At 45.3% G+C, this 27,056-nt stretch overlaps 1 protein-coding gene across 1 annotated transcript; it reads left to right on the top strand.

Annotated features, from left to right (window-relative positions):
• The first annotated feature begins 13,310 nt into the window (after positions 1–13,310).
• FAM181B (family with sequence similarity 181 member B) lies at positions 13,311–19,758 on the top strand. Its single transcript, XM_074955687.1, has one exon. The coding sequence runs from the start codon at positions 13,583–13,585 to the stop codon at positions 14,771–14,773; it is 1,191 nt and encodes a 396-aa protein (XP_074811788.1). The 5' UTR covers positions 13,311–13,582; the 3' UTR covers positions 14,774–19,758.
• Positions 19,759–27,056: the final 7,298 nt, after the last annotated feature.

Here is a 27,056-nt window from a genome sequence, read left to right as displayed (position 1 = left end):
GATGTGTTTGCATGACAGTGGGCAAGTCGCTTTACCCATCTGTGCCTTTGTTTCCTCTCTCCCCCTTTGATTGTCTTATCTATTTGGCAGGGCTGGTCGAAATTTTTTGCATGAAGTTTCCCCCTTCCCCCCTGGAAAATGGCTTTAAAAAAAATTTAAAAACTGAAGCCACCATTGTAGAATTTTTTAATTTTTTGTGAAAGATTTCTTGATGTTTTTAATCAACATTTTAATCCAAACCATTATCAAAATGGGTGTCATCATTTTTTATATACTGAACGCCAGATTTTTGATAAACACAAAATTTTGTTTACTGAAAACCCACTTTCAGAAAATTCAGTTTATTTTTCTAACCAACTCTGCTAATTAGCTGGTAGGAACTTTGTTCCAGTGTCTGTCTCTTACTCTGTGTTTGCACAATGGAGTCATGATCTTGGCTGGTGCCTGTAGGTGCTACAGTAACACAAATAAAATAACAACACAATAATAATAATAATATACAGGTGCTGAATTACCTTTAGGGAAATACTTGCTGCTGGAGATTCACAGGTTAAGAAGTAATCCTAGCTACTTTGTTGCTCGTTCAGTCTGTCCATCCATCTACTTATATGGCCCCCGTCGCTGTCATAGAATCATAGAATATTAGGGTTGGGAGAGACCTCGGGAGGTCATCTGGTCCAATCCCCTGCTCAAAGCAGGACCAACACCCACTAAATCATCCCAGCCAGGGCTTTGTCAAGCTGAGCCTTAAAAACCTCTGAGGATGGAGGTTCCACCACCTCCCTAGGTAACCCATTCCAGTGCTTCACCACCCTCCGAGTGAAATAGTGTTTCCTAATATCCAACCTAGACCTCCCCCACTGCAACTTGAGACCACTGCTCCTTTTTCGGTCATTTGCCACCACTGAGAACAGCTGAGCTCCATCCTCTTTGGAAACCCCCTTTAGGTAGTTGAAGGCTGCTATCAAATCTCCCCTCACTCTTCTCTTCTGTAGACTAAATTACCCCAGTTCCCTCAGCCTCTCCTCGTAAGTCATGTGCCCCGGGCCCCTAAACATTTTCGTTGCCCTCCGCTGGACTCTCTCCAATTTGTCCACATCCCTTCTGTAGTGCGGGGACCAAAACTGGACGCAATACTCCAGAAGTAGCCTCACCAGTTTTGAGTAGAGGGGAATAATCACGTCCCTCGATCTGCTGGCAATGCTCCTACTAATACAGCCCAATATGCAGTTGGCCTTCTTGGCAACAAGGGCACACTGGTGACTCATATCCAGCTTCTCATCCACTGTAATCCCCAGGTCCTTTTCTGCAGAACTGCTGCTTTGCCAGTTGGTCCCCAGCCTGTAGCGGTGCATGGGATTCTTCCTTGCTAACTGCAGGATTCTGCACTTGTCCTTGTTGAACCTCATCAGATTTCTTTTGGCCCAGTCCTCCAATTTGTCTAGGTCACTCTGGACCCTATCCCTGCCCTGAGCATAATATCTGTCTAAAGCATGTGCAAGTCGATGCAATACAGTGAATCACATCATAGACATCAGTTACCCTTCTGGGAATGACATCACATTTCCAAACTATCAGCAGTTCAGGCACAGCAAAGCAATTCTTTCAAGAGACCACTTTTAGGGAGCTAAGTCCAAGGAATGACAATCAAATAGGGCAGTGCCTGCACTTGCTCAGTAATATTGGCCTCAAGTTCAAGAGCAAATCTACCAAATACTCCAGGTCAGGGTTTCTTTGCTTGACCCAGATTTTCCATTTCTCGTAGTCAGCATTAACAATCCAGCTCGTAAGCCCGTTTTCACACAGTTGGAGTTGCGTAACTTAGGTCAACTTAGCCCCTTAGTGTAGACCTGCCCTTAGTGTCAGGAATCAGGGCCTGCAGCAGAGTCAGTCTCCAGGCTACCTAATGAGCGCAACTGGCCTGCAGGAATCTGCCTGATTGGCTACACTGTCTGATTGGTTGGAAGAGTCAGCAGACCATGCCCATGGTTGGTCCCAGCCTTGCCCTTGCCTTGGATCCAGCCTTAACTCACTCCAGGTTACCCAGCTTTGACCCTTGGCTCCAATTTCTGACTTCTGGGTCTGATCCTTGGCTGCAATTCCTGATTTATGGCTCTGGCCTCTGACTCCGGCACTTACCCTGGGCTCCTAATTCTTGCTACCGACGCTGGCTCCAACTGCAAGGCCTGACTCCTGCTCCAAGCACTAGGCATGACCATCCACATCCCAGTCTCTGACATGCAGCACTTCTGAAAATCAGGTCAATTAATGGGGAATCCAGCTCTGAGATAGGTCAATGGAGAGACTTACATTGACATGGCTGGGAGCTAGATTGAAACCTTATTTGGGTGCCTCAATAACAATTTAGGAGCCTATTAGGCTCCGGTTTGTGAAAGTCCTGGCCTAGCTGTATAAAATGAGGGAGTGTGATCTAGTCGACAGAGCAGGAGATTGGGAATCAGGACTTCTGGGTTCTTTTCCCACCACCGCTATTGACTCATTATATAAATTTGGACATGGCACTTTGCCTAACACTTTCTTTGGAAGCCTGAGTTTTGGGTGCCTGACTTGAGGCAACTGAGGCCTGATTTTCAGAGGTACTGCGGAGCATTCACAAACCCTACTGCCTGGAATTTGTGGGGGCTCAGCACCAGTAATTCAGCCCTTCAGTGCGTCATGTTATTCAGTGAGCCATGTTTTTTGTTAAGCAGAGGGGTTTAGCGTCATCCCCCAGTAGTTAGTTTGGGATAAACAAGCCAGCATTTTACATTAATCATTGGATTTTTCATTTAAAATCATCCCTTTTTATTTGCTACCCTTTAAAAAATGTACAATCTAAGCCACATGCAAACAATAAAGGTAAGGGGAATGGGTTTCATCTCACAGCACATACATTTACATGGAAAGCTATGAAACTGTTCAAAAGATAGCAAATTTCACAGGGGAACCAGGGGGTGAAAATGAAAAATTCTCCTACGTTACAAAAACGCTAACAGTGTCATATCTGTTTACAAATATTTATAGATTTTTTTCTAATGAATATTTATCCTGCAGCTGAATGCTGCCCTGGGAGCAGGATTTACAAATCTGTATTAAAATGAAGCAGCCAGATAAAATAACAATGATTCCAGCCCCTAACACTCTTTTTTCCTAAAGGCAAATGGTGCTTTTATGCATCTCTTTGGTGGTGATGGAGAGCCAATGGCTAGCCATCGATGCCCTGAATTCAATAAAGCAGCCCACAAAAGTTATCAAATGCACTATTTTCATGGCAGACACAGAATTTCATGGTTTTGTGACTTTTGTGACATTGTGATTTATACCAGGCCATTTATAATTAAGCCATGAATAATTATGCAGACTCAAAATGGAAGATTTATAAAATAAAGCCAATATGTTCCCTGAGTTTTTGTGTTGTTAAATAGTTGGGTTTTTTTTTAAAGTCTAAACAATTTAAAGCGGAGAGCTGGAAATCTATTGAAGTGGCCTTTAAAATGTTTCTTAAAGACAGAGGATTTAAACAAAAGTTGCAATACAATGCAGGAAGTGAACATAAATGCTTCTGAAAGGAAATCCTGCTTTCCAAATAAAAAGTTCATACAACAAACAGGCAGCTACAGACTAAACCAATGAAAAGGACACACAGTTTTTAGATTCTGAAATTGAGGTTTGCTTTCTCACAAACTTTCAGGAAATGCGTTCTTTACTACTGGATGTTTCTTTTGATTTCATTCTAGGTTTCCCCTCTAACTTCCCAAGATAGATTTCACTTACATAAGAAAGTGTGACAAATTAAAAGCATGCACTAAATACATGACACGGGCATGAACTAACAGATATATGACTGTTCGGATGACAGGGAAAGACACATGACTAAGATGGAGAGCCTGATTCACCACTATATAACTCCAGTTTTATGCTGGAGTTATTCTATTGAAATTCAAGGAATCATACTGGTGTAAAACTGCAGTAGCTCAGGGTGCAGGAGGGGACAAAGCTGTGTCCTCACTTGAATTATGGATTTTGCTCCTCACCAATAAGGCTGAATATTTTCCCTCAATAGAAACTAGCATGGGCTCAGTCTTACATTCTTTACTCAGGCAAAACTCCCATTGGTTTAAGGGGAAATCACCCTTGAGTAAGAGTTGCAGGATCATGCGCTATAAATCCTAGGTGACTTTACAAAACACTAAAACACACAGAACATGATCTTGCACTGACAAGTGGCTGCATTCTCTGCACACCCGAACATCCCGAGTCCAATGGGAATTTTGGGTGTGCAAAGAATGCCAAATGCCTTAAATGACCTAGCAGGTCTTTTTCACTTCTAATTCCCATTTACTTTCTTTTTGTTGTATAAAAGAAAAAAAAAAAGGAAGTCTGGGACATAGCACCAGATTCTGATATCCTTATTTACATTATCCTTACACCTCAAGCCGTCCTACTGAAATCTCTGGGAGTTATGCAGAGTATCGGTTTCAGAATCTGGCCCAATATGAGCAATAGTGTCCAAACCTAGCCCTTATATGCTCTTCTTGATAGAGTTCTATCAAGTGACTGGCAGTGACTCAGGTTTAGACTTTGTCTTTATGTGGCTCGCGCAAATGTGATGTGCCGCTTACAAACACTCGTGTCACCCAGGCACAAACATCCCTTTCCCTATTCTTCTGGAAGGAGTATGTTCTGGGAAAACATGAAATGGGCAACAAGATCAAAAGGGCCAGGGAAACTGAGACAATGGCACCCAGGTCCCTCAAAAGAAAAACAAATTTTCTCCTTGCATGTTGTCAAGTCTGCAGTACAACCCCCCACTAGATTATCCTGAAAAGCTGATCCTCTAATAAAAGAAAAGCGTATATATAAGTGATTGTTTGACTTTAATGGAGCTACACTGTTTTACATCACCTAGGGAATGAAGCCCATATATATAAACATATACACCCACTTTCTACTACTCAGGTTAAATATATGCCCTTCACCCCCGTGGCCAACTTAGTAAAGCATTTTATTGTGTCAAATACTTTCTTTAGTAACACGAACACAAACCCGTTGGTTTTTAATTTCTCTAACTGTTGCAAGTATAAACTTCCTGCAAATTTTAGACTGTTTGCTGAGGTTCAATAAAATGAAGATTTTTTAGGTCAACATTTTCTTCTGGCAGACTGAGCCTGAAGTGCACTTTATTTCCCTTTAACAGCTCCAGCAGCTTTTCCAGTTAAATCGACTGTTCATTATTGAGCCCCATTTATGAAGGGCTGTGCAGTGCAGTTTAATGAATCCTTGGCACAAAGCTCCCTTTCAGTGTAGGGAAAGAATAGCTGCCTATTTAGGTCCTGTAGGGCTGTATGTCAAAGGCTGCCCATAATGCTTGTCAGGGAAGGGCAGAAATTCCCACTGATATAAGAATGTGCAAGAAATCAACTTTCACAACCAACTAGCAGATTAAGACACGATCAGGAAATGAGGCTGTATGCTTAGAACAGTGACACCTGTTTTGGCAGAGAGATTTTCCCATAACTTGATAACCACATAGGTCTGTACAACTGGGGGAAGGGGGGACAATTCCCTCCCCGCTCTGCCACAGAGAATTTCCTCCTTTAATGCTGCCTTGCTGAGGCAATGGTGAAACAAAAACAAGTGCCATTAATTCCATGTACTGAAAATACCACAAACGTGATACTTAAAACTCTCAGGCTCTGATAGGGGATGGTCCTGCTAATAAGGGGCCAAATCCTGAAGTCTTTAATTTAGGGCCAGATTCTGTTACCCCTTATTTGCGTTGTGTAGTATCTTGCTCTGTGAGTCAATGGGTCAGACTAGGAACTCTTCCCTCGCCTTAGTGGGAGTGACTCTCAGAAGTAGCCCCACTGAAGTCAGTAGGACAGAATCTGATACCTGGTTTTATAAGTTTGGTTTTATAAGTCCTTACTCTATAGCTTCAGTGGGGCTACCCATGAAGGAAGGTGCTACTCAGCATGAGTAACGATACCAGAATCTGGCATTGCAAGGCATTTGCTGACACCTCTGAAGCAAATGGCAATATCTGCTGTCTGCTCTGCTAAACTCAATGCTCAGTTTTTAAGGACAACATTGTGACTAAGGGCTGGATTTATGGATTGTGTGAGAGAACAGCTACACAGCAGCTGGGAGATAAAATTCCCAGCTCCGATAAACATATCTGCACTAGCTCTGCTTGAGCCAGCAGCTAAAAATAGAAGTGTACCTGCCGCAGTGTGGGCGGCGGCTTGGGCATGTACCCAGCGGGGCAGGCGGGACTGTACGTGGGTGGCTAGTCTGAGCTACTGCCCATGCTGCCATGACCATGCTGCTATTTTTAGTTGCTAGTTTGAGAAGAGCTAGTCTGTGTACATCTACCCAAGGTGGGAATTACACCTCCTAGCTGCTGTACCCTATGCCACTGGTCATTGTGAGTTACGTATCCCCCGCAGTGCTCAGTCCACAGAGGATGTGGCCCTGTTACAAAGCCAGACTCTGAAGCTGCAGACACTCATGCTTTTAGCTCTGGAGGTTCCCCAGTTCAGTCCCTGGTGTTGGCCAAGATGGCAGTCATCACAAATGCACATGTGGAGGTGACTAAGGGGGGATATGATAGAGGTCTATAAAATCATGTCTGGTGTGGAGAAAGTGAATAAGGAAGGAAGTATTTCTTCGCACAACACAGTCAACCTGTGGAACTCTTTGCCAGAGGATGTTGTGAAGGCCAAAACTAGAACAGGGTTCTACAAAGAACTAGATAAGTTCATGGAAGATAGGTTCATCAATGGCTATTAACCAGGATGGTGTCCTTAGCCTCTGTTTGCCAAAAGTTGGGAATGGGTGACGGGATGGATCACTTGATGGTTACCTGTTCTGTTCATTCCCTCTGAAGCACCTGGCATTGGCCACTGTCAAAAGACAGGATACTTGGCCTAATGGACCATTGGTCTGACCCAGTATGGCCATTCTTATGAGTTCATCTTAATATGTTTCAGCAAAAAAAACGACCCAAAAAACCAAAACCCCAAATAAAACAAACATAAAACCCCATCCCCTATTGGGTTCCTTGCACAGGAAAGATGCAAGATTTGGGAGGCCTCACACAGGTTGCACACCCCTTGCACAGAGCCCAGCTCCTATATTGGGCTTTGAATGCTGTGAGATGGGCAAGGGCCAGAGCCAGAGGATGTTCTGCTACATGGCGTCTCTGGTCCTTGTCCTCCCTATCCAAACCCAATTCTTCTGGAGGTCAGAAGAGAGGACTAGGAGGATGGTGGCAGTGAGTCAAGCCATTAGGTTGGAGCAGTGGTTGTTTTGTGGCTCTCCTCCTGAAGAGCCAAAGGGGAAAGCGTTCCTCTCACCAGCTTCCCTCGGAGCAGTTTCCTGCATCCAGCTGGATTATCTGGCTGGATTCTGGGGTGAATATTTGAATCAGAATACAGGACTTGATCAGCCCAGAGTGACATGGGAAAAGCGAAAAACATGAGACAAGCATTGGCATGCATAATTGTTATTAAAGAGAGGCATTTTGCAGGAATAACCAAATGACTATTTCCTTCCCTGAAACATCATTTCTTTGCAAGTTGTTGACATCATGTCGTTTAGCAAATTTCCCTCCTGACATTGCTCTACTGGAGGTAATCAGCTCTGCTTCGAAGAACAGAAAGAATATGCATGTTTAATGCAATTATGAGGGGGTTTTAATCTCTAAATCTTGCCTGTAATACGTAAATTCTGCTGCTTGGCACAACTAAAAGCAAACTTTGGTTCACAGACAGGGTCATTGTTTTAATGCTCTGCAATTTTTAGGATGTAATAAAGTCTTCCACTAAACTGTATCTGCATTAGTAAAGCTGTTTAATTGAACGAATCCAGCCTTATAGAATCGAATCTCGGGCTTTCAGCCTTTCTTTCTGATGTACCGGATATTCAGGCACTCTACATACAATGCCACCCAAACTCATTAAAAACCCTCTTTAGCGGGGGCTATGAAATATTGCTCGGATAATGCTGAAGCAACTGCTCATCTCATGATAACATAATTCTCACTCTATTTCTGAACTGTCTCATGTCTGTCTGAAAGGAAATTGTCCCAAACTGGACATAGTCCATACAAAAGATCATGGCCCTAAATTTCCCACTGTCTTGTGCCCAGTGCAGTGCAATGTTAGTGCCAGGTAGTGGAGACTCAGGCTTCCTATAATTCTTTTCCTGTTTGCTGAAAGTGTTACATGAAACCCATGGACGGGTTTCCTGAGAACAGGAGGGAGGAAGAGCACACACGGGAGCCAACTCTTCTCTCTGCCATGCCCCACCAGAGCCCTCACTTTCTGTTCCTCTCCACCAAGCAAGCCGAAGGGGCATGTGGACTTACATTCTCAGTGCACAAGCGTGACACGGCCGACTGTTCTTTCGTGGTTGAAAGTTTTGATTGGTTTTTGCAGTCATCAGAAAGTAGAGATGGGACAGCCCACCTTGAGAGATGAACAGTCCTACAGTTGAGGGGATAGTTTTGCAAATTGCCCAACTCTTAGCTCTCATCAGAGTTAATGGAAGTTTGAGTGACTTTTACTGCAAAGTCAATAACTACTGCTAGGATCTAGGATAGCTACAGGCTGAGCAGTCCCCAGCTTCACCTCCACCGAGCCCCAGCCTCCGAGCCCCTTCTGCATGGAGTCCAGTTGAAGGAATTCTGCAGGTTCCAAGGGATGGGAGGACTGGGCTGCCACAGTGAAGAATTTGCAAGCCTATGAAAATAGGTAGCTTAGCAATCAGTTGGCAGTGCTCGCCAAAGAGGCCTGGAGACAGGAATAAAACATAGAGGACTTGTTACAGAGGGCCAGTAGATAGTGAGATATACAGACAGAGATGTATTTCCTAAAGCATTCTTTCCAAAAAGAAGGGACATTACCACGATAACACCCTGGGCCAAGTTTCTGCAACCAGTTACACCAGTGAGATTCCAGAGTACTTTCCTAGCCCTAGCTCTCTGTGGGAGCTCAGGCAGAACACGGAACAGGGTTTTGTCAGAGGACCTAGGGAGTGATGGGGCTGCAAAGGATAGCTCAATGACAAGGTGAATCAGTTGGTACCAAATCCCATGTCTGTGAGTCTAACCCATGGGCTTTAGCCACAACTGTGGCCTGGGCATACAGGAGCTATGTGCTGTTGCCTCCAGGCTGAATGGAGGACTTTACTCCCATGCAGAACACTTACAGAAAAAAATCTTCTGCTCAGGTTTTGTGTGAGAGACCAGGATTTCACCCTCAGTCTGTATTCCGACAAATGCCTGCCGATGTTAAATTGGAAGCTCTTTGGAGCAGGGATGGTCTTTTTGTTCTGTGTTTGTACAGCATCGATCACAACGGCATCCTGGTTCACGAGAGGCGCTTCTAATTGCTACCACAATACAGAGAAATAATATTAATAATAATACAGTTAATGGGAGTTTAGCGGAGTAAGGATTGCAGGATTTAGCCATAATTTACACACCATGATTTATGTGGTTTGCTTATGAAACAAGCTTGTTTTTGTGCATTTCATGGAGCTGGGTTTCTGAAATTGTTCTCATACCATTTCAGTCTGAACAGAAATCACAGAAGTCAGCCATGCTGACCATGTGGAATTACCTGAATTGTACATAAAACTATTGTTTACAACCTACTGGCATTTAAATGATATCAGTCTGGGTTGCCTCTTAGAGGCAGTAGGTAGGGGGCTAATTTTAGTGGGAAGTTTCAGAACGGGGATAATCAGTGTTGCTGGACCAGTTTTTAGAGTGGGGGTGCTGAGCTGCGCCTCCCCTTACCCTTGTCCGCGCCCCTCACCGCCCCCTACAGCAGCAGTTTTCAAAGTTCAGGTCGCGACCCAGTACTGGGTCATGGAATGCAAGGCACTGGGTCGCCTTGCTCAGCACCCAGAGACCCTGGCGGCTAGCCAGTAAAAACTAGTAGTAAAACTAGTAGTCCCCACCTGGAAGTGGCCAGCAGCAGGTCTGGCTCGTAGGCAGGGGTGGCACAGGGCTCCACACTCGGCCCCCGCCCTGAGCACCGGCTCCACACTCCGGCCAATGGATTATGGGGGGGCGGAGCCTGTGGGCGAGAGTCGCGCAGAGACGCTTGCATACCTCCGCCTAGGAGCCGGACCTGCTGGCCGCTTCCGGGATGCAGCACGGTCCGCGGTGCCAGGACAGGCAGGAAGCCAGCCTCTGCACCCCGGCTGCGCTTCTGACTGGGAGCCGCCAGAGGTAAACCCACACCCCAATCCCCTGCCCCAGACCTGAGCCCCCCCCAAAACCCAGAGCCCCTTCCTGCACCCCACACCCCTCATCCCCAGCTCCATTGCATCACGGGCATCAACAATTTTCTTCAACTGGGTCACCAGAAAAAAGAGTTTGAAAACCACTCCCCTAGAGCTAGGGCCAGGAGCTGGGACATGGCTGGGCTCACAGCTGGCGGTGGGGGCGGAGCCCCAGGCTGAGTCCGGGGCTGGCGCAGGGCCGGTAACCGGGTGTGGGGCTGGCAGCCAGGGCAGGCAGCCAGGACCCCAGGCATGGGTCCGGCAGCTGGGACCCCACGCAAAACCTAGGGCTGCTGCAGCACCACCCGCATCCCTAGTTCCCGCGCCTATGGCGGTAATTTCAGAAAAATCAGTGTGGAGAAACAACACATGTAGAAAGGCAAATACAATAAGCAGCAGTAACTGTCTGCAATAGTCAGAATGCCTGAAAGCTACTGTATAGACTGGATTGAAAAGCACTCTAGAATTTAGCACTCCATTTAGCATTGTACCTACTAGAATATCACTGAAAGCTTCACAGATTCATATGATTTATCTAAGGATGAGACTGTTCAGCAAGAGAGTTTTCTGAGGATTCAGAGCAAACATAGAAGGCCAAATTCAGATTTGGTGACCATGGGTTTGCTCCATTGATCTCAGTTGAGTTGCACCTTCTTACACGAAGTCAGAATTTGGACCAGGATATTTAAGGGCTTGATTAGTTTTTAATAATGAAGCTTCCTCTGCTAACTATAATTAACATCTCTCTAGGCACAAGAACCTGAGGACTAGGAGGAGTGAGTTTGCTCTCCAAATTGGGTGTTTCCCTAGCTCTCACAGTTTCAGTGACTGCAAATTCAACTAAATGGCAACTTCAACAAATTCACAAAAAAATGGCAGATGAAATCCAATTTTGATAAATGCAAAGTAATGCACATTGGAAAACATAATACCAACTATACATATAAACCGATGGGGTCTAAATTAGCTGTTACCACTCAAGAAAAAAGAAAAGGAGTACTTGTGGCACCTTAGAGACTAACCAATTTATTTGAGCATAAGCTTTCGTGAGCTACAGCTCACTTCATCGGATGCATCCGATGAAGTGAGCTGTAGCTCACGAAAGCTTATGCTCAAATAAATTGGTTAGTCTCTAAGGTGCCACAAGTACTCCTTTTCTTTTTGCAAATACAGACTAACACGGCTGCTACTCTGAAACCACTCAAGAAAGAGATCTTGGGAGTCATTGTGGATAGTTTTCTGAAAACATCCACCGAATGTGTATCAGCAGTCAAAAAAGCGAACAGAATGTTGGGAATCATTAGGAAAGGGACAGACAATAAGACAGCAACTATCATATTGCCTCTCTATAAATCCATGGTATGCTCATATTTTGAATACTGCATGCAGATCTCGTTGCCCCATCTCAAAAAAGATATATTGAAATTGGAAAAGGTACAGAAAAGGGCAACAAAAATGACTGGGGTATGGAACAACTTCCATCTGAGGAGAGATTAATAAGACTGGGAGTTCTCAATTTGGAAAAGAGATGACTAAGGGGGGATATGATAGAGGCCTATAAAATCATGACTGGTGTGGAGAAAGTAAATAAGGAAGTGTTACTTACTCCTTCTCATAACACAAGAACTAGGGGCCACCAAATGAAATTAATAGGCAGCAGGTTTAAAACAAACAAAAGGAAGTATTTCTTCACACAATGCAGTCAACCTGTGGAATTCCTAGCCAGAAGATGTTGTGAAGGCCAAAACTATAGCCGGGTTCAAAAAAGAACTCGATAAATTCATGGAGGATAGGTCCATCAATGGCTGTTAGCCAGGATGAGCAAGGATTTTAAACCATGCTCTGAAGTGTCCCTAGTCTCTGCCAGAAGCTAGGAATGGGCGACGGGATGGATCACTTTATAATTACCTGTTCTGTTCATTCCTTCTGAAGCACCTGGCATTGGCCACTGTTGGAAGACAGGATACTGGGCTAGATGGACCATTGGTCTGACCCAGTACAGTATGGCCATTCTTATGTTCCCAAACCAAACCAAATTTACCAGTTTAACTTTTCTTTGGAAACGCTGACACATGAACTCTCTGTTAGTGAAGTCATTGTTTTCTGCAGAAACAAACTTCACTATAATTAGGATATGAAATTTGGACATTGCAATGTTTGTAAACAATTGAGGATTTTCATTTTACTCTTCAAAACAGTTTCACTCAATCCAAAATTCACTGTGAGCAGGCTCTGCTGCAATTGCTTGAGAAAGATTTAAAGAATTGACACTATGATTTTGCAGTGAATTTAGTTTAGTCCCTTTGACTCTCTCAGGATATACAAGATTTCCCTTTAAAAAAAAAAAGTCTTAAATAATATGTCTTTACCAGTCTTCTTTTAATGGAAAATTAAATAAAATTTTAAAAATAAAGATTTCAAGGCAGATCCTTTTGTACTTGAACAGACCTTTGAAATTATCCTATTTTATCTAATTTTTTAAATGTAGACTATTTTATTTCCAATCCTGAATGGATTTAGGCACATGCTTAACATGTAGCTAGTCCAATTAAAGTTTCTGTAGGACTGGGGCCTTAGAGTTTTCCCAAGACCTGCCTAGACTTGGAAAATAAGTCATGTTTAAAAACATGTTTACAAACACACTTTAACTAAAATGCTTTAAAACACTAGCGTCGATTAGTGTAGCTCCCCCCATGCTTGTTGTCACTCTTCACACTGAGAGACCCTTGTAAGCTAGGGTTACCAGTAAATACATATGTAACGCTGCTTTAGTGACGTTTAAAAGCATGTTAGCTAACACGTTTATAAACTCAACCTGTTTCCTGGGCCACAAGGGCCTAAAGCACCCGTCACTGTGATGTCCAACCACCACACAAACAATAAAAATTAGCTCGGGATGTGCCCTAAATTACAGCTGCCATAAGCGAATGAAAACAAAGGGTTAACAATCAGCTCAATTCCTGGTCCCTCCTTTTTTTTTTTTTTTTATAAACACGGCATCATTAGCCCCCTCCTCTTCCACCTCTTCCAAGAACTAATGAACTCCCTTGGGGAGGGGAAAGCAAGTCGACCAGGAGCTGGTGTAGCGATCCGTAGTTTGCCTTGGTTGTCCCCTCCCAGGCAGCAGCAGGACCAAGGGTTTGCAGAGCACCCTGGCAGGACCATGACACACACACACGGGGGGCACAGCGGACAGCCTTTCACCCAGGGCAAAAAGTAGCTTCCCCGCCCAGGCGCTGAACGCACCAGCAGCTGCAGCGGCCGGGGGCAGAGGAGAAGGGAGGCGATGGCTGTGCAAGCTGCTATCCTCAACCCCCATCACTTCATCCCCTTCTGCTTCCCTGCCTCCGGGGGCCTGGCGGACTATGCTGACCTTGAGAAGAGCTACGAGGACGGGGCAGCCGCTCTCCTGGGAGGAGGAGGAGGAGGAGTGGGGGGAGGAGAAGACCCAGGGGATTTAAAAGAAGCCACCAGGGACCTGCTGAGCTTCATCGACTCGGCGTCCAGCAACATCAAGCTGGCCCTGGACAAGCCGGTCAAGTCCAAGAGGAAAGTGAACCACAGAAAGTACCTGCAGAAGCAGATCAAGCGCTGCACGGGCATCATCGCCCCCGCCCCGGCAGCGCCAGCCCCGGCCGGCGGCCAGGAGCTGCCCAAGCGGCCGGCCCCGCCGGCAGGGGCCGCCTCGCCCCAGCCCTCCTGCCCGCCCGGCCCCGCCGGCCACGGCAAGCCCCCTGCCAAGCGGGAGGCCTCGCAGGCGGCCAGCAGCCTGCAGAGCAAGAGCCTGGCCGCCCTCTTCGACTCCCTGCACCAGGGCCGGGCTGGCGAGAGGGGCCCGGCCGCCGGCGGGGGCGGCGGCGGCGGGGGCAGCGGCGGGGGCGGCCCCCGCAAGGTGCCGCTGCGGAACCGCAACCTGCCGCCTTCGTTCTTCACCGAGCCGGCCGCGCCGCCGCCCCGCGCCCCGCCGCCCAGCGCCAGCCCCAAGGCGCCGGAGCCGGGTGGCGGCAGCCCGGAGGCGGCGGAGTTCTTCGAGCTGCTGGGGCCCGACTACGGCGGCCTCCTCCCGGAGCAGCCCCCCGCGCACGAGGGCTTCCCGGCCCGGCTGCCCCCGGAGCTGGGCATGGAGCCCGCCCTGTACGAGCCCCACCTCCCGCCGCTGCTCCCGCACCTGCTCGGGGGGCTGCTCTACCCCGAGCCCGCCTGGAGCCCCCCGGCCAAGAAGAGCTCCCCGGCGGCGGCTCCCTGCAGCAGCCTGAGCCTGCCCGAGACCTTGCGGCCCCTGCCTGCCATGGGGGCCCCAGGAGCGCCCATCTACCCGGCCAGCTCGGACCCGGCCCCCGCGGGCGGCGAGGAGAGCCCAGCGCAGCTGGCCGCCGCCTTTGCTCCCTACTTCCCCGACTGCCCCCTCCCGCCGCCTCCTCCCATGCCTTATGAGTACAGCGCCGGGTACAACAGGGTGGCCTATTCGGGCCTCTAGGGGAGGCTCGGGATGGAAGGCTGGGCTGGCAAAAAGCCGAGATCACTTTAATTCCCCCTCCCTTTACACTGTTTGATTTAGAACAATAAACTCAGAAAAAAAAAAACGGGAGGGGAGGAGGGGGGCGCTGTGGAATGGGGATCGCACCCACTTAGCCCTTAATCCTGGGGCTGGGTTATAGCTGATAATTGATAACCTGATGGGTTTCTTTCCATAGCTGGAGTTTTCTGGTTTGGTTACTAGTCCGGATTCTTCTCTCCTATACACCAATGTAACTCCATTGACGTCAGTACAGTCAAGGGCCTGATCCAAAGCCAACTGAAGTCAATGGGTTGACTTTTCACTAACTTCAGGGGGCTTTGGTCCAGACACTACTGCCACAGAGAAAAAGGTCAAGCTTTCTTTAGCTGCAATAAATTTAGGGCCAGATTTTGCCATAGAGCATAATATTTTATTCTGCTAGTAGTCCCACTGAAAATAACGCAACTGTTTTGTAAGAGTGGCAGAATCTGGTCTTTAGGATTTTATTTGCCTTCACATTCTGAACAGTCTCCCCTCTCCTTGTTCGGATTCTATCACTGCACATAATAAAAATGTAAACTATTTTATTCTTTCAGGTGTTTTATAGTGCACAGAAACTACATGTTGTTAGCATTATTTGAGATATTTTTATTTTACTGTAGGCAAATACAATTGATTTACATTTCTTATGTTACATTGCAACGGGGGCTGCTTTTTCTTTAAAGCAGCCGTGACCAATTGTGAGTGACTTGAGTTTAAAAGTAAAACTCAGTCAGCTCTTACAGTGTATTTAAAATCTTGATCCACACTTGTGTGCGTCATAAATGCTGGCAGATTTTCAACAGAGGACACAAACAAGTGCAAAAATAAGTTAAAAAAGTCAAGAAAACAACAAAAATAACTATAAATGCTGTTACCAAATCTTAGTGTCCTGAAATTCAACAATGTGTTGCAGAATATTGCAAACAGCAATACTATAATAAATAAGTTAATTGATGGCATAATGTTCTGGACAAAACGTACTGTAGCAACGTGATTCCCACAAACTGTGTTGGATTTCTTTCAGGAATGTGTCAAAGCATTGAAAGTGACAGATCCGTTCTATTGTGTACAGGAGATTATTTGATAATCATTTAAATTATGTAAAAGAGTCTATGATGAGTCCTATAAAAATAAAGCTGCACAATAGCTTAAAGACCTGTGGCTGTTACTACTGTTGGAACGAAATACACTAGAGTCTCTCCCACATCTTCATTTTTGGTAAAGTTCATTCACTAGATTTGGCTGGCAGAATTTAAGACAGCCTAGTGGTCACTTTTCTCTTTCCTAAATCCTCTGAAATGCTGTACTTTACCCTCAACAACCTATTCCTGTTTTGTGTTCTTCTCCATTGAGTGTTTCAGTAAGATACTGGAATAATAGGAATTGTAGCAAATTATTATAAAGCCAAGGGATCAACATACTTACTTTCAGGAAACTAGTTCAACAGACTGTTAAGTTTCCTTTTGGGGAGTTGGTTGGGATGCCTATCTTAAAAGGCAGCTCTGGATTTTGGCTTTGGGCCATTTAGAATTGGATTGTTTGTTTTTAAAATGGGGGTCAGATGGACAAGAAGTGTGAGGTATGGTGGACCAAATAGTACTCCCAGAGATCGTAAATCATTCTAACCTATGATATTGAAGGGAATTAAGAATAAAATGCCTCTTTCATTAACAAGTGCAAATACCGTTTTTAACAGAGATTTATGGTTAAGAACATTAAGATGTATGGAAGGGGAAGTGTGACTTTAAATAACACTTTGGAAATAAACGATTAGTCTTTCATCTAACTGTTTCAGTAATGGGCTTAATTTTACTTTTAAACAACAAAAATAATAGCATATATTTATACAGCACCTTTCATCCAAAAAGATCCCCAAGTGATTTACAAATAACCTACCCATGTATACAGGAATCACTTCACTGAAAAGCAGGCACACTGGGCTGATATGAGGCATCTGTTTAATAACTGCACAGTGCTGTATTGTACACTGTAAATTCAATGCACTTTTAAAATATTGATTTTACTATAGTTTATTTCACTAAGCTTAAAAGAATGTATAAAAAACAATGGACAGCCAGTCCAGCCTATGCAGATAAATAAGAGAACCCTGACTCCTTGGTCAATTATAGTACAAAATAGTATCATACTATGTTTGCTCAATTCTGTATTCTTTACTTAGGCAAATCTACTGAAAAGTCTGGGAGTTTCGCTTTTTTACAGAGTGCAGCGTCAGAGCCAGTGTAGTATCATGTAGTTACATTTTAGATTGTCAGGACAAGGTTGATTTCAATCCCATTTGAGTTGGTAAATTTTCTGTGGTCTGGTAATGGTTTTGTTCTATTCTCTGTATGTGATTTTGTAGCAGTTTTGGACCATTATGTTTCCTCTTGGGACACTTCAGATCTAATGGCCTTGCACTGATATATTTAGCATAATATTACTTTGTCACTAAACTTTCTGACTTGAGGCATGATCCTGAATCCTTTGCACACTCAACACTCCCAGCGACTTAAGGGAAATTTTGGGTGTACAAGGGAGGGTTGGCTCATTGACTTTAATACATTAATAAGGGGTATGTTTTCACCTGAACTTTTTTTGAGCAATTTTATTTGTCTCTCAGGCTACTCAAACCCTGCATATGAAAATTTATAATCACTGGAGTCCTTATACTATTTCAGGCAAAATTCCCATTGACTTCAATGGGAGTTGTGCCCAAATAAGGACTAACTGAGGTCTTCAGGAATGGACTTTGGAAGAGAAGAATTACAATATACCAGTTAAAAGAAAAGGAGTACTTGTGGCACCTTAGAGACTAACAAATTTATTTGAGCATAAGCTTTCGTGAGCTACAGCCCACTTCATCGGATGCATAGAATGGAACATATAGTAAGAAGATATATATATATATATACATACAGAGAATCATAAAAAGGTGGGAGTTGTCATACAAACTGTAAGAGGCTAATTAATTAAGATGAGCTATTATCAGCAGGAGAAAAAACTTTTGTAGTGATAATCAAGATGGCCCATTTAGACAGTTGACAAGAAGGTGTGAGGATACTTAACATGGTGAAATAGATTCAATATGTGTAATGACCCAGCCGCTCCCAGTCTCAATTCAAACCCAAGTTAATGGTATCTAGTTTGCATATTAATTCAAACTCAGCAGTTTCTCGTTGGAGTCTGTTTTTGAAGCTTTTCTGTTGCCAAATTGCCACCCTTAAGTCTGTTACTGAGTGGCCAGAGAGGTTGAGAAGGTACTGACTCTCATTCTCCATTGCCCTGCACCTTGTGTAGGCATTGACATCTGTTCAAAGAGGGTGTAAAATGCTGACTTTGTAGCATTTTACACTCATTTTGCACTCTGCCCTTGTGTAAATGACTAAACAAAATGCAGGGAGATGGAAAATCAGTCTCATTGGGTCTGATGCTCCTCTCACATCAGTGTGAGAAGCAACTCTGTTGAAATGAGTGGAGTTACGAGTTATGCTGGTATAAAACCAATGTAGCAGCCTGATCTCACTTCCACTGAAGTTATAAAAGGACTCTTTCTGTTGACTTCAGCAAGAGTTGGATCAGGCTCACTGAGCCAAAGCTAGAAACCCTTTTCTCACCTTTTACTCAGTCCATACTCAAGCAAAACTCCCATTGCCTTAAATGAGAATCTTACTTAAGAACTTCGGGATTTGGCCCACTGAATATATTTTAAAATTAGTGTTCACTTACAGTGCTAATATATTTCTGGTATAGAAGTATTTTAGAGGTAATCTGCACAACAGTTATTGCAAAGCAAACTGAGTGTCTGACAACACTAAAGCAGCTAACAATGGTTGAGTTGATCTAAACAATTGTTTCCCCCTGACAAAAACCAAACAAAGGACTTCTATGCAACTTTAAAAAAAAGAATTGTGTGCCACACTGCATGCCTTGAAGTGAAGGTGATTGGATCATTTCCAGATTGAATAGCGCCACCTACTGCAGCTGAAAGGCTGTGTTATGTTCTCTGCGTTTGTGTGGGCTTTTATTTTTGCAGGTTTGCACAAGCTTAATAATATAGTCATAATGTAAATACCATACAGAAGCCCCATTTACACTTAAATACTGTTGGGAAATTACTATAACTATTTAAAAGCCCAATATTGAGTGTTGGTCCAAATAAATTTTTTTATAACTGAACAGGGTATTGTGTCCAATGTGCTTTTACATGAAGTCACTGTGTTCTTGAGAACTAAAATTGATCCTTTTTAGCTTTTGTTTTTTTTAAAGAAGTATTGTGTTCCTTTTAATACAAATAGATAGAGATACATTTCCCAGCTGGTTTTATTCTTCACTGAAATATATATGTTTCCTTATGAGGATCTATTATTAAATCATCAAAATCACTTTTTTTAAATAACTTTTAAAAAGGGCCCAGGTAATACATCAAATTTGCAAAGTTCTGTTTTGTGGCTGAAATATTTTATGCATGTTGTACTGTTTGACCAAAATCGTCTCTGGAAATGAATATACAAATGGGTTAATTTTTATATGCAGTAAAGATGATGAAATAGGTGCAAAATAATAAGAACCCCTTTATTTTTAAATGGTGGAAACATATTTTTCTATAATGATGATTGACTGATGAGACTAACAAAGGGATCACAACTAATATCGAGTGTTTTTGATATCCCATGATTTAAAAAGTCTGGGCCTTATTCAAAGCACATTGAAAGCAAAGGAGTCTTTCCACTGACTTCAGTGGGCTTTGCTGGATTAGGCTCCCTAATGTCTTGAAGACCTGAGGCTGAAATTGCTCTGATGCATTCTAATTATTAATTTAATAATGAGTCATCCATATAATGTTAGGAAAAAAAAGGTACAGAAATAATTGTAAAACGTTGGTTCTTTGCCTGTGAATAAACTGCTTTTGGCAACAATGCACAAATGGAAGGTAATCCTGCAGTTATTGACAACAGGAATAATAAAAATATGTTGGCTGATTCTTTAAAGAATATGAGATGGATAAAAATTTAGTGACATGTAAGCAAACATGTTGGAAATATCAGAGGTCCAATCTTGCATGCCCCAGGGACTGGTCTGACTGGAATTGTCAGCATCTCAGACCAGGGCTTTGGAGCGGAGCCCGGAGCTGGAGCGCGGAGCTGCAGGTTTTTTCCTGGAGCTGGAGCAGAGCCGGAGCACAGCTCCAAAGCCCTGTCTCAGACAATCATGTCCTACCAGCTCAAGTAAGGTCTCCTGAGTCCTGATTTGTGCCCTATCCACCAGACCAATATTTTTCATCTATGTCAGGTGGGCAAAAGTCAAACTTCACCACCCTTATTCAAAGTCAAACTTCACCACCCCCTTTCATTTACTATGAAAATGTGTCAATGATAAGTCTAAGTAATTTATTTGTGTCTGTGTTTCAAGAGCTTGACAGAGACTACTTGATCTTGAAGAGTAAGGGTGTGCGGGGAGTGGGGGAGCAATATTTTTTTTTGCTTTAGATCGGAATAACATTTTCAATTTGAACACCCTCCCTCCCACCAACTTGGGATTCATGAGCCACTGGTGGAGAAACACACTAGACCATTCTCTCTGCCCCACTAAAGCTTGAGTAAGAAGAGCAAGATGTGTCCCTAAAAGAAGAATATGAGGATGGAGCTGAGCAACATTTCTACTAAATTTAAAAGGGGCAGTGTGTGGGATTTTTTCCCTTTTCCTTCAAAAAATCTGCGGTGGTGACATACTTTATTTGGCGAGGAAGTTAGGATCTCAAGGGGAAGCAAACATTAACAGCCTGATCTTGCACTCCCTGAGTGTCCATGTCCTCCATGGAATGTTTGGGTGTGCAAAAAATTCTGGATTGGCCTCCAGATTAGGAAGTAGGGTCCTGTTCAAGCTATCTGGTAACATTTTCTGTAGTATAACCATTGACATGGAAAGGCTATGTTTCATGATGCTGCTTGCTGGTATTTTAAACTTCCATCCCCTGGACTCCAAAGTTTCTTTTAGACCTCTGGAAAAAAAAGTTGTCATCGTGCTAAGAAGAAAGCCTTTAATTGTCACTATTTGTAAATAGTCCCACCAGCCCAAGAGACAGGCTTTGCTAACCAGGCAGGAAGAACAGCAGAAAAGCCTACAGGACTTTATAAGAGAGCAGGCCAGCGTGCACCAGCAACTCCTGCAACGAATGGTGAGTCCCACAGTAGGGGATGGCACCTGGCCGCCGAGCTTGGGACTCTGTAAAATGGGGCCAGCGGATGACCTGGATGCCTTCCTTGGTACGTTCATGTGGGTAGCCACGGGTGCCGGATGGGATAGGGCTACCTGGGCCCTACATCTGGCTCCCTACCTAGCGGGCGAAGCTCAAGTGGCCTACGTGGCATCGAGTGATGAACAGGCCAGGAACTATGAGGCAGTGAGAGTGGCTGTCCTAGACCGGGTGGGCTTGTCGGCAGAGAAATACCGCCAAAAGTTCCAGTTGACCCAATGGATGGGGGCTGTGCGGCCCCGGGCATTCGCCCAGAGACTGATGAACGGGACCACCCACTGGCTGAGGCCCGAGACGCAAATGGTGGGGGAAATAATGGACACCCTAGTCCTAGAACAATTGCTACAGGGCCTCCCTGATACTATCTGAGTCTGGGTCAGGCGACATCAGGCAAGTACAGTCGATGCAGTGGTCAAGCTGACCAAGGAATACATGGAGGCAGACATCCCCCAAAGGGAGGGCTGACCCTATAAGGACATAGAGTGGGGGAAGAAATCGAGGGAACCCCTCCCTGGGAAAGGCCTGGAGAGGAAGAAGGAGGAACCCGGAGGAGCTCCCAATAGAGCCGGTGTGATCGTTTGTTGACAGTGCAGGCGGCCAGGACATGAAAAGGGAGACTACCCAGATATGGAATGTGGGTGGGACGAATTTTGCTGCTGGACTAATTCTGGAGGGCAGGAAAGGGGGCAGAGGTTGTCCACCATCCCGGTGAGGGTGGGAAGGAAACCCCAGAGGGGCCTGGTGGATACGATTTCAGCCTGCTTGCTTGTCCACAGGGGGCTGGTAAAACCGCAGTGGATAATTCCAGGTGCACGGATGGCCCTGGAGTGTATCCACGGGACAGGAAATACTTTCCGATGACCCAGGTGCCCCTAGAAGTGTGGGGCAGATTTAAATGGAACCGGTTCAGGTAGTAGAGGGGTTACCATACCCTGTTGTGTTAGGTACAGACTGGGGCCCTCTCCCTCGAAGGAAAAGGAAAGGTTCCCTGAAGAAGGGGCTGGGGACCCCTAGACTGAGAAGCCCCGGTAAGGAAGAAGAGCAGGGTCCTTGGGGAAGCGAACACAAAACCCTAGGCAATAGAGCCCAGGTAGGATAGAAAGAGGGGAAGGAGGTGCGGGGGAGAACATAAAATGGCCATATTGGGTCAGACCAAAGGTCCATCTAGTTCAGTGTCCTGTCTTCGAACAGTGGCCAATGCCATGTCCCCCAGAGGGAATGAACTAACAGGTAATCATCAAGTGATCCATCCTCTGTCGCCCATTCCCAACTTTTGGCAAACAGAGGCTAGGGACACCATCCCGTTTAAGGACCTATCTTCCATGAACTTATCTAGTTCTTTTTTGAACCCTGTTATAGTCTTGGTCTTCACAACATCCTCTGCCAAGGAGTTCCACAGGTTGACTGTGCATTGTGTGAAAAAATACTTTATTTTGTTTGTTTTAAACCTGTGGCCTATTAATTTCATTTGGTGACGCCTAGTTCTTGTGTTATGAGAAGGAGTAAATAATACTTCCTTATTTACTTTCTCCACACCTGTCATGATTTTATAGACTTCATCCCCCTTTAGTAGTCTCTTTTCCAAGCTGAAAAATCCCAGTCTTATTAATCTCTCCTCATACGGGAGCCGTTCCATACCCCTAATAAATTTTGTTGCCCTTTTCTAAACTTTTTCCAATTCCAATATATCTTTTTTGAGATGGGGTGACCACATCTGCACACAGTATTCAAGATGTGGGCGTACCATGGGTTTATATAGAGGCAATATGATATTTTCAGTCTTATTATCTATCCCTTTCTTAATGGTGCCCAAAATTCTGCTAGTATTTTTGACTGCTGCTGCACACTGAGTGGATGTTTTCAGAGAACTATCCACAATGACTCCAAGATCTCTTTCTTGAGTGGTAATGGCTAATTTAGACCCCATCATTTTATATGTATAGTTAGGATTATGTTTTCCAATGTGCATTACTTAGCACTTCTCAACATTGAATTTCATCTGCCATTTTGTTGCCCTGCCACCCAGTTCTGAGAGATCCTTTTGTAGGTCTTCGCAGTCTGCCTGGGACTTAATTATTTTGAGTAGTTTTGTATCATCTGCATATTTTGCCACCTCACTGTTGACCCCTTTTTCCAGATCATTTATGAATATGTTGAATAGATCTGGTCCCAGTACAACCCCCAGGGGGACACCACTATTTACCTCTCTCCATTCTGAAAACGGACCATTGATTTCTACCCTTTTTGTTTCCTACCTTTTAACCAGTTACCTGTCCATGAGAGCACCTTCCCTCGTATCCCATGACAGCTTAGACAGAGATGGCCAGCCCAAGCCTCTTAGAGGGAGAAAAGGGGCAACTGGAGCTCCCCACAATGCAGCTCCCAGGAGAGGAGACACGGACCCCGCTTGGTGCTTGGGAGAACCTGAGGCCCGTGGTGTCCTGGAGAAGATCGGGACTGACCCCAACCCCCTACCGGAAGAAAAGGGGATAAAGGAGAAGGGATGCCCCCAGGGGTGCGACTGGTGTAAGGACCTGTGGGTGGTGGTAAAGCTATGGGGGCATCCACCCCCCGCAAAGCGTACTTTTTGAGGGTAGGAGACGAAGGAACCCCCCCGAAATGATTCTGGGGATCACCCAAAAGAAGGGGAGAGACTCCCCTGGACAAACCCCGCTGGCAGGGGGCGGAGAGGATGAGGAAGGATGAACCTGGCAGTTCATAACAGGGGAGGTGTGTGACAGGGTGCTGGCTAAGGAAAACTGAGCCAGGCCTCTGTCACACCAGCTCCAGTCAAGAATGGGGAATCGGAGCTGGCTGAGTAAGCCCAGGCCTGATTGGCAAACGGGGAACTTGTTAGCCAGGGGCCTCGTTAGCCAGGGGCTACATAAAGGCTGTAGGAAAGAAGCCAGGGGGAGAGTGTAAAGGGAGGACCCAGGGAGTTAGAGGGCGTGGGAGTGCGTCTCTGTAAGACTGAGGCTATTTGTAGCTACAAGGTTGTGGGACAGTAAACTAAATAAAGAGCAGGGGTGATTGCACCAATGCAGAGGTCTCTGGCTGGTTTGTGGGCGCAGCAGGGGCAGAAGCTAGAGGGGCCCAGCTGCACCTTGTTACAGGACTATTGGATATCTGGACTATTACCGGCAAGTAATAAAGTTCTACAAGCCAAATTCTGCCTTGAGTTCCAGCTGCACTGTCCCATTTCCTTCTGGGGGTTTGGCAGCGGAAACTCATTCGATTCTTAGTAAACCATCCTGTTGTCGATACCCAGAAAGCAATGGAACTATGCTCTTTCTTTTAGCTGGGCGCGCTCTGTAGTGCTGAAAGGAGAGGGCTCTGAATCTACGCAATGGGCAGATCCGAGAAGAAGGGCTGGCTGGAAATTTTAGGCAAAAATTAAATTTCAATGAAAAACAGAAATGAAAATTTTCATGAGACCCCCCCCTCCCTGTTTTCTCACCAATGGCTAAGTAATAAGGTATCATTTTTACATAGTGACTTTTCATAGCGGAACCCCACTTTACAGATTAGATACAGTTGCCTCTAAACACTTTAATAAAGAGATATAAAGCAGTTACCAGCATTTGGGGTGGTTTTAACAACCATGCTTGCCCTATGAAGAAAACCCACTCTTCAGTTTGATAGCCAGACCTTTAGCTTCTTTGTCTATTCATGTGCCTGGGAGGAGTGATTCAAAGTTCGTCATTAATTAGTGATTTTATCTAGATTTCCTTTTCAGCACCAAAAGGTCACTGTGCCCTTGAAGTGCTAGCAAAACAAATGTCACAGGTTTGCACAGTAAGTTGAGGACCGTGACTAAGCAGCCTCTGCAAGTGATTTAAATAGGAGAGGAGTAATTTGGAGGAACTGGTAGAAAGAAATTTCCCACTGCTTGAAGTGGTGCATTGTGCACTGAACACACATCTGAGCTCCAGGGCTGATATAATTTATTATTATTGTTTATGGTGCGGTTGAGCTCAGAGGCCCCTTCTCGCTATCAGGGCCCCCAATTTGCTAGGCACTGTACAGATGCATAGCAAGAGACAGCCCCTGTCTCCAACAGTTTGGTGATTGGGATAGTCTGGAACAGCTGGCAAGGGTATGGGCACTTCCTCTAGCCAGCTGGGGCAGAGTGCTTCCTGACAATGGAATGACTTTACTGTTATGTTGACCCTTTCATTAAGGCCAGACCATATAGTACTATCGAAAAAACGCTACCACCTCTTGAGTGCCAAATTCTCCAAATTGCTTCCTATGCCTTCTGGGTCCCAAAAGCCCCGGTTGTCCTCCACAGCTGCCAAAACCTCTAGCTCCCTTCTTAAGAGCTTTTCCAATGCAGTTAGGCACTGTCAAAAGAAAAATCTGTGACTCATTGAAACTTGGAGCAGCATAAGACATTGATTTTCATATCAAAATAAGTACATCACAATGGCTGAGTCAATGGGTCAATTATTCATTTTCATATTTGATTTAACGCAAATCTCAATTTTGAATTCACCTGAGTCTTCCACAGAATTTTCATTTTGCTGCATCACCAAAACCCAGGGCCTTGCCACAGAATTTAGGTTAAGCTTGCCACAAGGTACGTGAGCTGTGTGTACGTCACTGATTGTAGAGGATGTGGAAAAAATAGAAAGTGTGCAGAGAAGAGCTACAAAAATGATTCAAGAGCTGGAAAAAATGCCTTATAGTGAGAGTCTTAAACAGCTGAATCTATTAGCTTATCAAGATCAAGAGGTAACTTGATTGCAGTGTATAAGTACTTTCACAGGGAGAAAACACCAGGTACTAAAGTGCTCTATAATTAAGGCTACATTTTAGTCATGGATATTTTTAGTAAAAGTCATGGACAGGTCTCGGGCAGTAAACAAAAATTCATGGCCTGTGACCTGTTCATGACTTTTACTATATACCCCTAACTAAAACTTGGGTTGGGGGCCACGGGTGCTCTGGGGGGGAGGCGGTCCGGGGGTGCCACATGTGCTGGGGGAGGTGGCCCAGGACCCCGCTGGTGCTGGGGGCGTGGGGTGGGCAGTGGTGCACGGCCCAGGACCCCCCACTGGTGCGGGGGGCGGGGGAGAGCCCAGGACCCCTGCTGGTGCTGGCGGGGGGAGGATTGGCAGGGGCTCCTTACCTGGCTCCGCGTGTCTCTACAGCTCCTAAGCAGTGGAGGGGTCAGGAGGCTCCACACACTGCTTCCACCACTGGGCCACAAGCGCTGGCTGCGCAGCTCCCATTGGCCAGGAACTGCAGCCAATGGGAGCTGTGGAGATGGGGCTTGTGGGCGCGGGCTGTGCACAGAGCCCCCTGGCCCCTCTGTCGCCTAGGAGCTGCAGGGCCATACCAGTGGGAGCTGGGGAGCCCCCTATCCTGAGGTAAGTGCCCCCGAGCCCCTGCCCCTAGCCCTGACCCCCTACAACACACCCAAACTGCTGCTGCTGGCCCAGGGCAGCCCCTGAGCCAGCACCAGCTGCTGCAGAAGTCACAGAAAGTCACAAAATCCGTCACTTCTGTGACCTCCATGACAGATTCCATCCTTATCTATAATCTAGCAGAGCAAGGCATAACAAGAGCCAGTGGCTGGAAGCTGAAGCCAGACAAGAGTAAATTAGAAAGCAGGCATAGATTTGTATCAGGGAGGGTAATTAACCATTGGAACAAACTACCAAGGGAAGTGGTGAATTCTCAATTCCTTCATGACTTCAGATGCCTTTCTGGAAGTTAGGCATTAGCCAAACACAAGTTATTGGACGCAATTCAGGGGTGATTGGGTGAAATTCTATGGCCTGTGTTTTACAGGAGGTCACACTAAATGATCCAACGGTCCCCCCGGTCTTAAAGTCTGTGAATATATGAGAATATGTGGTGTGCAAACCAAGATCTATTTAGGGATTGATACCACGCTCATCACCATAGGCTCCAAGCAGCTAAAATTAATTTTTTTTTAAAGAAAAGCAAATACAGCTAGAC

Source organism: Natator depressus, chromosome 1 (assembly GCF_965152275.1).
Source record: "Natator depressus isolate rNatDep1 chromosome 1, rNatDep2.hap1, whole genome shotgun sequence".
Lineage (NCBI taxonomy): Eukaryota > Metazoa > Chordata > Testudines > Cheloniidae > Natator > Natator depressus.
This window is presented reverse-complemented; position numbering and strand designations above follow the sequence as displayed.

Bases quoted from the DNA above. Each gene is read 5' to 3' on its own strand.
- FAM181B (XM_074955687.1), top strand. From the start codon at position 13,583: ATGGCTGTGCAAGCTGCTATCCTCAACCCCCATCACTTCATCCCCTTC.